We start from the raw sequence: 13924 nt of genomic DNA, 5'->3' as shown, positions 1-13924 counted from the left end.
GAAAGTAAGCTTGTATGAGTGTCGCAAACAACAGCTTTTAAACAGAGTGTGCACAGGAAGAAATGGGCTTGTGCACGCTCTCACACGTGTTTAATTGACTTTCCCTCTTGGGAGTAAGTATAGGGTTGTCCATGTGCATTTTTGATTTAATGTGGAGAGGGTAGGTCTAAAAAAATTTGCGAAGATTCTCCACAATACCTTAAAAATGTAAACGGCTCATACTTGTAATGGTAAATATAGTTTTTATCCGTTTGAGTCACTAAAACCAGTGCAAAGTTCTTAAGGAAATGTTCTGCTGCTGTTTTGCCAAACTGCAGCTATAATAATTGAAGGTTTCAGTCAGTTTAACGCACTCTGTCATGTTCCGCTTAAACCCTGTTGCGTAATCTACAAGAACAGAGGAAGCTGCTCTTGTTCTCCAGTAGGTGAGAACCAGAAAAGAGTTTTCTCTGCTTCTGAGGTTCAGAATTAACAGAAACCCGTCCGTCATCCGTCACAGCTGCAAAACAATGGAAGGGGGGGCCTGTTTTAAGACGGATGAGGAGAGCAACAAGGTTTCTATTACTAAGTATATCAGCAGATCCTCAGATTATACAGTTTGTATCAGATCACCGTACAGACGTTGAAGCCAGAAAAAAACAGGTATTTTCAACCCAAAAGACAAAAAAAGTAAATCATCTGCTTTACCTGCTTCACAAACCTTCCAAATCCTCACTGACTGAATCCTGAACCTTTGGCAATTTGTTCCACTTCAGCCAATCAGGGACTAGGTAGGGTGTGACGCAGAGTGAAGGAAACTTCTCTCAGTCGTGATGGAAGATTGATTAATTAATGTTGAATTAAGCCACCCGAAATAATAAAAGTCACTGAATATTGAGTAAAGACTAGACGTCCCAGGCCCAGGTTGAATGCTTAGAATTTTGACAGATATTTCAGGACATACTTTTTGGTACATCAGAAAATCCAAAAGTAATGATTAATTAATCTGCCGAAATTGAATTACCAACTATAATAACAAACTAATACTGAAGTTAATAAATACAGTAATGCAATAATAAATATGCAGCCATCAAGTTTCTCCCACTGAGTCTTGTCAGGGTCGTGGTGGGGGCGGTGCCTATCTCTGCCAGTCTATGGGCGAGAGGTGGGGTACATCCTGGACAGGTCGCCAGTCTGTCGCAGGGCATCACAGAGACACACAACCACGCACACACACACATACTGAAGACCATGTTCATTAGCATCCCTCTAACTATGATGCTTTATCTCTAGAAGATGCGGCAGCTTCTGAGGGAACCATAGAATCTGAAAGTAGTTTTCATTAGTGTTGCGCCGATGCCATTTTTTGGCCCTGATACCGATACCCGATACCTGGCTGTGGAGTATCGGCCGATACCATAATACTGTAAAATAATCGCCATCATGGCTTTGTCAAGCTGCTGCCTACCTTTGTGAAGCAGGAAAAAATCTAATACAAAGAGAATCCAGTAGAACTTTTTATTGCCTACCAGGAGTGGGTGACAATAGTTGAATAAACTTATGGCTCTCAAAATGATATCGGTGCCTTATTTGTTGGTACTTGCCGATACCGATACCAGTATCTGGGCCCCGCCTGATACTGGTATCGGTATCGGTGCAACACTAGTTTTGATCCAGTTGAACTTTCTGAGTTAGCAAAACTATTGTCTTCATCTAAGCCTTCAACTTGGATGTTAGATCCAGTTCCAAACAGGTTATTTAAGGTGGTATTCCCTTTGATCTCCTCCTCCATTTTAGATGTGATTAATCTATCTCTGTTACAGGGATATGTACCTAAAGCTTTTAAGGTTGCTGGAATTAAACCTCTGCTTAAGAAACCGTCTCTTGACCCAGATGACTTGGTCAATTATAGACCTATATCTAATCTTCCTTTCTGATCTAAAATTCTTGAGAAAGTAGTTGCCAAACAAGTGTGTGATCACTTCCACCATAATGAAGTTTTTGAAGAGATTCAATCTGGCTTTAGAGCTCATCATAGCACTGAAACAGCTCTGGTGAAAGTCACTAATGATATTCTCATGGCCTCAGAAATAAACTTGTATCTGTGCTCGTCCTGTTAGATCTCACACTGGAAAAAATCTAAATCTAAGTCATATTTTCTCAAAATAAATGCATTTGTTTTTGGATTGAGGAGGTAAAAGAGACATGCTGCCAATGGAACAAGACAATTTACACTTTAAATAAGAAAACACGATTGCATTGTCGTATTTCAAGTGCATGTTATCTAATTATCTCATTTCAAGAATAAAAAAACTCATTCCATTGGCAAACTATTTCATTTACCTACTCAAATTAAGGGCAAATACACCTAATTTATGAAATTTTTACTTATTTTTAGATCGTTTTTCCAGTTAACCTGTGGAGTACCACAGGGATCAGTGTTAGGATCGCCTGTGGAACTGGTTGACAGTTGCCTTTTGTATCTATGCTTCTTTTTCTATGTCTGCTTCTGTCTCCTTGAACCCCAGTGGGCCTCAGCAGATGGCCGCTCACACTGAGCCTGGTTCTGCTGGAGGTTTCTTCCTGTTCAAAGGGAGTTTTTCCTCTCCACTGTCGCTACAACCATGCTCGGTGTGAGGGATTGCTGAAGAGTCAATGAGTCGATGCAATCAGCTGGTTTTCCTTAGATAGAAAACTTTGAATCAATCTGACTGGATGATCTGGTTTCTATAAAGAGCCTGGATGTGATGTGAATTGGTGCTATAGAAATTAACTGAATTGAAATTACATTACATTAACACCCAGCAGTGTTGATGACAGCTGAAATAAGATTATTTCCAGATCAGTTAAAGATCAGATTTCTGCCTTTCTGTCAGAACTGACCGTTTTTTGTGCATCGTAAATCTTTTCACCAACAGATCGTCTGTTAAAATGTTCTATTGTCCAGACTTTGTAAAAAACAAAGGTGATCTAGAACATCCTCCTGCTTGGTTGCCTTCAATCTCCTATTTTTTATTGTTCTATTGAATCTATCCATTTGGTTTGTGATGTTTCTGTCTGGTTATTGGTTCCATCTTGTCCTGTTTTAAATGCAGCGGTGGCCACACTCCTCAGAAGATGCAGCAGCTGTACAACAGTGACCTGCTGGACATCTACTGCTCTCAGTGCTGCAAGAAAGTTAATCTCCTCAATGACCTCGAGGCTCGCCTGAGAAACCTCAAAGCAAACAGGTAGGAGGGTGCATATTAGTGCATCACACTCACAGCATGGCTGCTGGCTTATTATCATCACAACACAGCTCAGAATAGCTGTTAGAGGATCTATGGAGTGAATTTTGTTCCATGATTGTACCGAGGACAGTATATATTTTGTAAGTGGAAATGTTAAAATAAATGCAAAGAGAAACCTTTCATTTAAAAAAAGGTTAAAGAGTAACTTTGCTCATTTTGTTTAGATTTTATTTCTTTAAAATATATTTTTAGTACTTTTTTATTACAGATTTTGTATTTTGAAATTAAATGTTTTTCAAATATTTCTTTTCAGATTGAGTTTTCTGAAATGCATTCTTTTTAAAACATGTTTCTCTTTACTCTAAGCCTCTTTTAACGCACACATTGATTAATAAAAAGGTTTTTGCTAACGTCCAGCAGACCAATAGAAATACGACTTTACTCATCACTCCAGAGAAAACCAGAGAAAAGCTGGAACATGCAAATTAAGAGGAATTAAATTTGTAAAACTCAATCTGAAAGAGAAATGTGAACAAATTAAATTCTAAGGAAAATAAAAATTAAATATGAAAAATTGAAAAAAATTGAAAAATTAAAATTTGAGAAAAAATTTTTTTTATATTAAAATGTTTTCAATTTGCTTGCAACAATAATGACACAAAATTCACTCCATAAATGTGCAGGAATCCAATCAAATCTAGCTGATTCATTTTGGCACCAAACGGTGCAACCAGATAAAAAGGTTGAATTGTTTCTATGGCAACTACAGCCAGACCGGGTGGGATGAGCAGCAGCGACTTTTACATGTATGAGTCATTGCAGTTGTTAGACTAGGTTAACTGAGAAGTAGACTGAATATAAAACAAAAAGCAGTTTTTAGAGCAGCAATATTCTCTGTTGGAAACCAGCTGAATAAAAAAGTTTGAACCGTTTTTCCATCCTGTGTTTCAGCCCTAATAGGAAGATTTCCAGCACAGCGTTTGGACGGTGAGTAAATGATCATCTAATGGCGCTTACTAGCAGATGTCAGACATGTTTTGTTGAAGAAGAGAACAAAGCTTATGTACGCCACGGCGTGCGTCCCTGTTGTCTGAGGAGTAATCATCTTCCTGGTTTTGCTGCCCCCCCCCTGCAGCCAGCTGTTCCAGGCCAACCTCTGTGTTTTTGGTTCCAGTCAGGTCAGCAGCACAGAGGATTTGTTTACAGACAGCATTGACTCCTGTGACCTCGACATCACAGAGAAAGTACGTTGACTGCACACCAGTACCCAAACACACACATTCGATGTCCTGCTATCCTTATGGGGACTTTCCACTGACTTCCATTCATTTCTGTGGGGATAACCCAGACCTTCACTCTACCCATTAGCAACACATCCCTAATCCTAAACTAATCTAAACTCATCCACGCCATAGTCCTAAATCTAAGAACAGAAGCTTTCCTCATGGGGACCAGTCTGTAATCCTATGGAGTGAATTTTATTCCATTATTCTTGCAAGGAAAAAACACATTTTGTGATGGAAACTTGAAAGTATTAAAACTTTCAAAAACCTCCTGACCAAGAAAATATTTTTAGAGTGAGTTTTCTCTTATCTCAGTATTATTTTATTTTTACATTTTCATATTTTTTTATTTTATTTTTCAAATTTCTGTATTTCAGATTAAGTTTAACAAATTGCATTCTTTTCTAATTTAATTTATAGATCAAATTCAAGTAAATTTCCATTCAGTTTATTCCATTTAATTCACAACAGGTGTCATCTCCAGGCACTTTAGAGAGAAAATACAGTCAGATTGGTTTGGAAAACCAGCTGATGCTTCCAATCATTGACCTATAAGACATGCTGCTCCTGGATGAGCTTACGGCGACGATCCCTGCTGGCATTGATTGGTTGAATCTTCAGGAATCCCTGAGACTGAACATAAATGCTGCGACAGATCACAGGATTTTTTCATTGGCTTGAGGTGAAGAGAACGTAAGCTGTAAAACGCAATTAGAAAATATTTCAATTTATAAATCAGCGTCTGAAAAAGAAAAACATTAAATAAATGAGAAAATGGGGAAAAAATATGAAAAAAGAAAAAATCTAATGAAACAGAAGAGTCTCTCCAAACTTTTTTTGATTAAGAAGTTTTTTTTAACTTTCACTTCATATTTTATGTACATAGATGCTCTAATCAGGAGCTGCCTTTGCAAGGGTGCATTTGCTTTTTTTATTTTACGCTCTCTGATGCCCATTTCATAATCTAATCGATTCTGATTCAAAAAATTTTTTCTACACTACAAAAAATAGAAATCTGAATTATTCATTTTTTCTTGAATTGAGGAGGAAAATGAGGCACTTTGCCAATGGAAGAACAATTTAGATTTGAAACAAGAAAAAAAAAACAGTTTCATTGTCCTATTTCAAATGCTTATTATCTAACTGAGAGGCTGCTCAGCGGCGCAGTGGCTAGCCCAGCTTGGGGTCTTTCTACATGGAGTTTGCATGTTCTCCGTGGGTTCTCTCAGGCTACTCCGGCTTCTTCCCATAGTCCAATTAATTGGCTTCTCTAAATTCACCTTAAGTGTGAGTGTGAATGGTTGTTTGTCCTGTTTGTCTCTGTGTTGCCTGTGGCGACCTGTCCAGGGTGGACCCGCCTCTTGCCTGTAGACAGCTGGAGATTGGCACCAGCCCCCCTCGCCACCCCACTCGGGATAAAGTGTGTCAGAAAAAGGATTATCTCATTAGCTGAGTGAAAATAATCCTTCCATTGACAAATCATCTTATTTATCAACTCAAATTAAGGGTAAATACCCTTAATTTAAGGAATTAATACTTATTTCTAGATCATATTTCTAGAGAAACTCAGTTTTAGTGACAATACATTTGAAAAAAAGAGTAAGACACTAAATTCCTCCCTAGGTGGCGTTAATATGATTAAGGTGGGAATGCTGTCGCACTGAAGGGAACAGAGAGTTGCATCTAGCACATAGATCTGTGCATTATAGAAAAGGAAGAACTTTTTCATGCAAATGATACAGTAAAATCCTGCAGTGCTGAACTCTGGACAAGCAGGTTTTCAAGGTCATGGATAAAAACTGAAACCCTGGAGTCAAACATCTACATGGTTTTGCTTAGTGCAAAGGAAAATCGCAATAAAATCGTAATATCGATGGAAAATAATCGCAATTCTGATTTTTAGCTAAATTGTTCATTTTTAGTCTGTGATCAGAGGACATGTCAGAGACTGGCATTCTGGGTTTTATGTGTTTTTGTTTTGTTTTTTTTAAGTGAATATTTTGAAAATGTTACGTTGTTTTATAGTTTTATAAAAATGGCAAAATAACTGTCCTTTCTACAGTTTCTACAGGGATCTGATGTTTTTCTTTGTCTTTGAGAGGCTTTTGTTCTTTAACCCCTTAAGCCCACAAGGTCTTAGGAGCAAATTCTGCCTGACATTACATATGTGAATTAAAGAAAGCACAGCTCCCAAACTATACATTGGAAATACAATTGTTTGTATTTGTATGACAGAAAGGCATTGAGGAATATTTTTTTCTTTTTTCTTTGTGTAATCACCTATAAATCAGATTTGGTGACAATCAAATTACTGATTTATAGGTGATTAAACCAAAAAATAATGAAAAATATTTAGCATCACCAAATTGTTTTCCAAAACAAACACTGCAAAACACCATGAAACCCCATTAGAAACTCTTGTTGAACCGTCAGACTTTATATATCCACACCTTGATTATAAGTCAAGCTAATTTGGACTGAATAAGTTGAATCATGTGTGTTTCACAAAGGTTTTAGTGGGCGGGGTGCTAGGCGGAAATGTGATTTTGGCATAATGCCAAAAATGTATTTTTCTTCCACTCATAAAAGGTAAACTGGTGATCAATCTGTCTTAAACCTTAATAGAAATAGAAAGTGGTTGGTTGATGCATTTATTGAATATAATAATATAATAAAATAAGTGCATTTGTTCTAGAATGGAGAAGGTAAAAGAGACATTTTGCCAATAGAACGAGACTATTTACATTTAAAATAAGAAAAAAACAATTGCATTGTCTTATTTCAAGTGCATTTTATCAAAATATCATATTTTAAGAGTAAAAATACTTATTCCATTGGCAGATCATCTCATTTACTTGCTCAAATTAAGGGTGGATACACTTAATGTATCCCTCAGCGTTTCATGACCACTGAACGTGGCTGTGGTCCCTCTGCTCAGGTCAGCTTCCTGGAGAAGAAGGTGACGGAGTTGGAGAGTGACAGTTTGGCCAACAGTGACCTCAAGTCTAAACTCAAACAGGAGAACACCCACCTTGTTCACAGGTGAGGAGAAAACATCTAGTTCTCCTTCAGAGCCAGATTAACTCCTATGAAGCTGTTTCATCACAAACGCGTTAATATTTGGTCTAAGATGAAGCTCATGTTGGAACGTAGGATAGAGGATGATTTCCCTGTTTTCTATGCATTAATCACATTTATTGCCCTTCCAACGTGTGATAAGTACATATGATGGATCGATGCATCTCATCAAGACAAACGTTTGCCTCTCAGGGTGCATGAGCTGGAAGAGCAGGTGAGGGATGCAGAGACGAAGGCTGCAGAGACGCTGGGAAAGGAGATGAAGAGGCACCGGGAGGCTTCCAGCAAGATGGAACGAGACAGAAACGCAGAGATAGACCTGCTCTGCTGCAGGTAACCCAAACTAACGCAAACTTTGTTTAAGAAGCTTATTTTAACCAAAAGCATCCAGAACCAAATGGTAAAAGGTCTGAGGTCGCCTGCAGCTGTGTGGCTGTTCTTTATCAGGCTGATGAGGAGGCTGCTGCAGTCATCGGGTAAATCGTTTTGGAAATGTGGAATGCACGTTAACAGTAACATCCTGTGGGATATTTTTATACTCTGTGTTGTGCAACTGTAATATATTTATTGGCCGCCCCAGTCAGGGTGATAAATAATCAGATCATATATGACTATTGAGTCATATATTGTTTATGAACACAGGCCCTACTGGCTTTGTGTTAGAACAACATTGAAAGAGGGAATCAAGCTCAAATCAGATAATTCTGCTCATATATGGAATAAAATAACCGCAACTTTAATCAATTCAATTCAATTCAGTTTATTTCTATAGCTCCAATTCACATCATGTCATCTCAGGTCACTTTCCAGTTCACCAGATCATCCAGTCAGATTGATTCAAAGTTTTCTATCTAAGGAAAACCAGCTGATTGCATCGACTCATTGACTCTTCAGCAATCCCTCACACTCATAGGTGGATTAATGACCGGGCCTACCGGGCCCAGGCCCAGGGGGCCAGAGGCCCCAAGGGGCCAGGCCAACTTGGCCCCGCGGCCGCGACCCAAGCAAAACTACTTTTGTAAAAATAATAATCTTAGGCCCCAAGGGGCCAGGCCAACTTGACCCCGCGGCCACGATCCATAGAGGGTAAGAGGCCCCAAGGGGCCATGATCCATAGAGGGTAAGAGGCCCCAAGGGGCCAGGTCAACTTGGCCCCGCGGCCACGACCCACAGAGGGCCTGAGGTCCTAAGGGGTCAGGCCAACTTGGCCCCGCGGCCATGATCCATAGAGGGTAAGAGGCCCCAAGGGGTCAGGCCAACATGGCCCCGCGGCCATGATCCATAGACGGTCAGAGGCCCCAAGGGGCCAGGCCAACTTGGCCCCGCGGCCACGATCCATAGACGGTCAGAGGCCCCAAGGTGCCAGGCCAACTTGGCGCGCGGCCACGATCCATAGAGGGTCAGAGGCCCCAGGGGGCCAGGTCAACTTGACCCCGCGGCCACAATCCATAGACGGTCAGAGGCCCCAAGGGGCCAGGCCAACTTGGCCCCGCGGCCACAACCCACAGAAGGCCAAAGGCCTCAAAGGGCCAGGCCAACTTGGCCCCGCGGCCGCAAGCCACAGAAGGCCAGAGGCCCCAAGGGGCCAGAGGCCCCAAGGGGCCAGGCCAACTTGGCCCCGCGGCCACGACCCACAGAAGGCCAGAGGCCCCAAAGGGCCAGGCCAACTTGGCCCCGCGGCCGCAAGCCACAGACGGTCAGAGGCCCCAAGGGGCAAGGTCAACTTGGCCCCGCGGCCACGACCCACAGAGGGCCTGAGGTCCTAAGGGGTCAGGCCAACTTGGCCCCGCGGCCATGATCCATAGAGGGTAAGAGGCCCCAAGGGGTCAGGCCAACATGGCCCCGCGGCCATGATCCATAGACGGTCAGAGGCCCCAAGGGGCCAGGCCAACTTGGCCCCGCGGCCACGATCCATAGACGGTCAGAGGCCCCAAGGTGCCAGGCCAACTTGGCCCCGCGGCCACGATCCATAGAGGGTCAGAGGCCCCAGGGGGCCAGGTCAACTTGACCCCGCGGCCACAATCCATAGACGGTCAGAGGCCCCAAGGGGCCAGGCCAACTTGGCCCCGCGGCCACAACCCACAGAAGGCCAGAGGCCCCAAAGGTCCAGGCCAACTTGGCCCCGCGGCCGCAAGCCACAGAAGGCCAGAGGCCCCAAGGGGCCAGAGGCCCCAAGGGGCAGGGCCAACTTGGCCCCGCGGCCACGACCCACAGAAGGCCAGAGGCCCCAAAGGGCCAGGCCAACTTGGCCCCGCGGCCGCAAGCCACAGACGGTCAGAGGCCCCAAGGGGCAAGGTCAACTTGGCCCCGCGGCCGTGACCCACAGAGGGCCTGAGGTCCTAAGGGGTCAGGCCAACTTGGCCTTGCGGCCATGATCCATAGAGGGCCAGAGGCCCCGAGGGGTCAGGCCAACTTGGCCCCGATCCATAGAGGGTCAGAGGCCCCAAGGGGCCAGGCCAACTTGGCCCCGCGGCCACGACCCACAGAGGCCCCAAGGGGCCAGGCAAAATTGGCCCCGCGGCCATGATCCACAGAGGGCCAGAGGCTCTTAATCATTATTATCAAAGCTAATTCTCAAATTGGATGGATCACACAACCTCACTCACATATTCTTTATCAATTATTAAAGGTTGTTTCTGAATTTTGATCACAGAACATAATGCAAATATTCTTGATTGATTGACAAAGCTCATTCTCAAATTTTGATTACACAACCTTACTCTGACAAATTATCATTATCAAAAAGCTCTATCTCGAATTTGGATCAAAGAATCTCACTCAAGTATTCTTAGCTGTGCCCCTCCCCCATCGAGTCTTTCATAAACCGGTCTGTTCTTTTAGAATCTCCTCATTTGGTATTTTGAACTCGTGAGAGACTGCTCAAAATTTGGTTTCCTTTCCCTCAGTTCAGACTCAGAGATAATTTGAAATCATTCAACAAGAAGTTTAACGCGGGCACACACACACACACACACACACTTGAGTTGAGCATTACTTGGAAATTCTTATATTTTCCATTTTTGTCATGATAGAAAAGAACGACTCAGGATCAGAGCAACCACGGAGACAGACAGTTAGTTTTAACTGGTTTATTGTAAAGTGCTGGTAGACAGGTGATGACTGGTTTGGTATCTTCTGGCCTGCTTGGAGGGCGAAGGAGGTGGTCAGAAACAGCCTGTGGCAGTAAGAATGTGGAGAGCTCAAAACTCACAGAGTGGGAGGCTTGCCCGGAGCCAGGGGGGGTGAAGTCTGTGGTCCGGTGCAATCCAGCGGTTCCCTCAGTCTCTCTTGTGCAGATGGTTTTTGAGGGTGGACAGGCAGGCGATCAGAGGAGTCCAGCTCCCTGGCTTGTGATTTCTCTGGCTTGGATTTCAGGTTCACGCTGGAAGCGAGAAAGAACTGACGCCCTCCTCCTGGTCTCTGCTCCTTAAGAAGGGCTGAAATCAGCAGTGATGAGGAGCACCTGCCAGTCCACCCTGCAGAGAAGAGAGAGAGAGAGACAACCCATCCCTGAACCCAGGCCTGGAGCATGACAGCACCCCCCCTCTAACGGACGCCCCCTGGCGGCCGTCCAGTGGAGGAGGCCTCGAAGGCTGAGATGAGGCCGGGATCCAAAATGAACGAACGAGGAACCCAGGACCGCTCCTCAGGGCCGTACCCCGCCCAATCCACCAGAAACTGGAAGCCGCGGCCACGACGCCTAGGAGCCACTATGCGTCGAACCGTGAAGGCAGGGTGACCATCCACAATCCGGGCGGGTGGAGGGGGTCTGGAAGGAGGGCATAACGGGCTAGAGGTGACAGGCCTAATTTGAGACACATGAAAAGTAGGGTGTACACGAAGGTGAGGCGGAAGCCTGAGCCGGACTGCTGTAGGACTGATGATGCGGGCGATCTTAAAGGGACCGAGGAACTTAGGGGCCAGTTTCTTTGACACAGCCTTTAGGGGAAAATTCCTAGAAGACAACCACACCTCTTGTCCAGGGAAATAGATAGGCGCCGGGATGCGTTTGCGGTCAGCAAACTTCTTGTTTCGAATGGAGGTACATTCAAGGGCGGCTTTGGTCTGATCCCAGACTTTGCGGCACTGCTGAAGGTATGACCTGACGGATGGAAAGGTTGGATCAGGGAAGGAAGAGGGAAGGAGTGTGGGCTGATAACCTAGGGATGCCTCAAAGGGGGACAATCCAGTGGCTGCTGAAATGTGCGAGTTATGTGAGTACTCCACCCATGCAAGGAGCTGACTCCAGGAGGAGGGGTTGTGGGAGCAGACACAATGGAGGGTGTTCTCCAACTCTTGATTCAGCCTTTCGCACTGACCATTAGACTGGGGATGGAATCCAGATGTAAGTGAGACCTTAGCCCCCAGGCACTGACAGAAACGACGCCAAACTTGGGAAACAAACTGTGGGCCACGGTCAGACACAATTTCAGTCGGCAAGCCATGGAGTCTAAACACATGGTCGAACAAAAGTCTGGCAGTCTGGTGAGCAGATGGAAGTTTGTTCAGTGGTATCAGATGGCATGCCTTGGAGAACCTGTCGATGACGGTGAGGATGACCGTCTTGTGATTGGATGGGGGTAGACCAGTGACGAAATCCAGGGCTATGTGTGACCACGGACGACTAGGCGTGGGTAGAGGTTGGAGGAGGCCAGAAGGTGGTCTGCTGGAACATTTGTTGCGGGCACAGACAGGACAGGCAGAAACAAACTCAAAAACATCCCTGTTTAGGGACGGCCACCAGAAATATCGTCTGATGAAGGCAATGGTGCGACTGGAGCCAGGGTGACCAGAGAACCTAGATGAATGCCCCCAGCGGATTACCTGGGAACGGACAGCAGAAGGGACATAGAGTCGGCGGGGAGGGCCGCCTCCAGGATCAGGTTCATTCTCCAGCGCCCGTTGAATCTGTTTCTCCAATCCCCAGGCGATCGCCCCAATGACGCAGGATTTGGGGATGATGGTCTCTGGATCAGTGGAATCAGGGGCGGCAGGAAACAGTCGGGACAGTGCGTCTGGTTTAACGTTTTTGGAGCCAGGGCGGTAGGTGATGGTAAAATGGAAACGTGAAAAAAAAAGTGCCTAACGGCTCTGACGAGAGTTCAGGCGTTTAGCAGACTGGATGTAGGAAAGGTTCTTATGATCTGTCCAGATAATAATTGGCAACTCTGTCCCCTCCAACCAGTGGCGCCACTCCTCCAGAGCCAGTTTAATGGCCAGCAGCTCACAATCTCCCACATCGTAGTTTTTCTCGGCTGGAGTGAAACGCCTAGAAAAGAAAGCACAGGGATGGAGCTTGCCATCAGAGACAGACATCTGGGACAGGATGGCCCCGACCCCGGTATCCGAGGCATCGACCTCCATGGTGAACTGGGCCAAAGGATCAGGGTAAACCAGGATGGGGGCTTTTGTGAACCTCTCCTTGAGGAAACGAAAAGCCTGATCGGCTCCAGGAGACCAAGTAAAGATTGTCTTGGTGGAAGTGAGGGCTGAGAGGGGCGATGCAATGACACTATAGTCCTTGATAAACACTCTGTAGAAATTGGCAAACCCAAGGAAGCGTTGGAGGTCCTTTCGGGTCTTGGGTGTGGGCCAGTCGACCACAGCTTTGACTTTGGCTGGATCCGTCTTCACCTGTCCACCCTCAAAGATGAAGCCGAGGAAACTTATGGACTCACGGTGGAACTCACATTTTTCTGCCTTGACAAATAAACGGTTCTCTAGGAGCCGCTGGAGGACCTGGCGGACGTGCTGCCGATGTTGTTTGGGGTCTCTAGAGAAAATGAGGATGTCGTCTATGTAGACAAACACAAAATGATTAATGAAGTCTCTGAGTACATCATTTATGAGGGCTTGGAAGACAGCTGGGGCATTAGTTAGGCCGAAAGGCATGACCAGATACTCGAAGTGGCCTATCGGTGTCTTGAAAGCCGTCTTCCACTCATCTCCCTCCCTGATACGGATCAGATGATAAGCGTTGCGGAGGTCCAGTTTGGTGAAGATTGTGGCTCCACGTACTGTATCAAAGGCTGAAGCCAGAAGGGGTAAAGAATATTTGTTTTTGATAGTTATCTGATTGAGGCCTCTGTAATCTATGCAGGGACGTAGTGTTTTATCTTTCTTTTGGACAAAGAAAAAACCTGCCCCAACAGGGGAGGATGATGGACGAATAATGCCCGCTTTCAGTGACTCTGCTATATATCTCTCCATAGCTCCCTGTTCAGAATGAGACAGTTTATAAAGACGGGCTGACGGCAGGGGAGCCCCTGGGAGGAGATCGATGGAACAATCGTAGGGACGATGAGGGGGGAGGCTTAGAGCTAGATCCTTGCTAAACACACGCCGGAGGTAAAG

At 44.9% G+C, this 13924-nt stretch overlaps 1 protein-coding gene across 1 annotated transcript in view; it reads left to right on the top strand.

Moving 5' to 3' along the window:
- The window catches only part of rab11fip4a (RAB11 family interacting protein 4 (class II) a), a 46732-nt gene that overhangs the window by 17311 nt on the left and 15497 nt on the right, over nt 1–13924 (top strand). Inside the window, exons 6-10 of the mRNA XM_038267562.1 lie at nt 3075–3209; nt 4161–4196; nt 4345–4453; nt 7431–7534; nt 7763–7903. Coding sequence (XP_038123490.1) covers nt 3075–3209; nt 4161–4196; nt 4345–4453; nt 7431–7534; nt 7763–7903 — 525 coding nt within the window. The remainder of the gene's footprint in view (nt 1–3074; nt 3210–4160; nt 4197–4344; nt 4454–7430; nt 7535–7762; nt 7904–13924) is intronic.

The sequence above is a fragment of the Cyprinodon tularosa genome, unplaced genomic scaffold, assembly GCF_016077235.1.
Source record: "Cyprinodon tularosa strain WSP-4 unplaced genomic scaffold, ASM1607723v1 ctg678, whole genome shotgun sequence".
NCBI lineage: Eukaryota > Metazoa > Chordata > Actinopteri > Cyprinodontiformes > Cyprinodontidae > Cyprinodon > Cyprinodon tularosa.
This window is presented reverse-complemented; position numbering and strand designations above follow the sequence as displayed.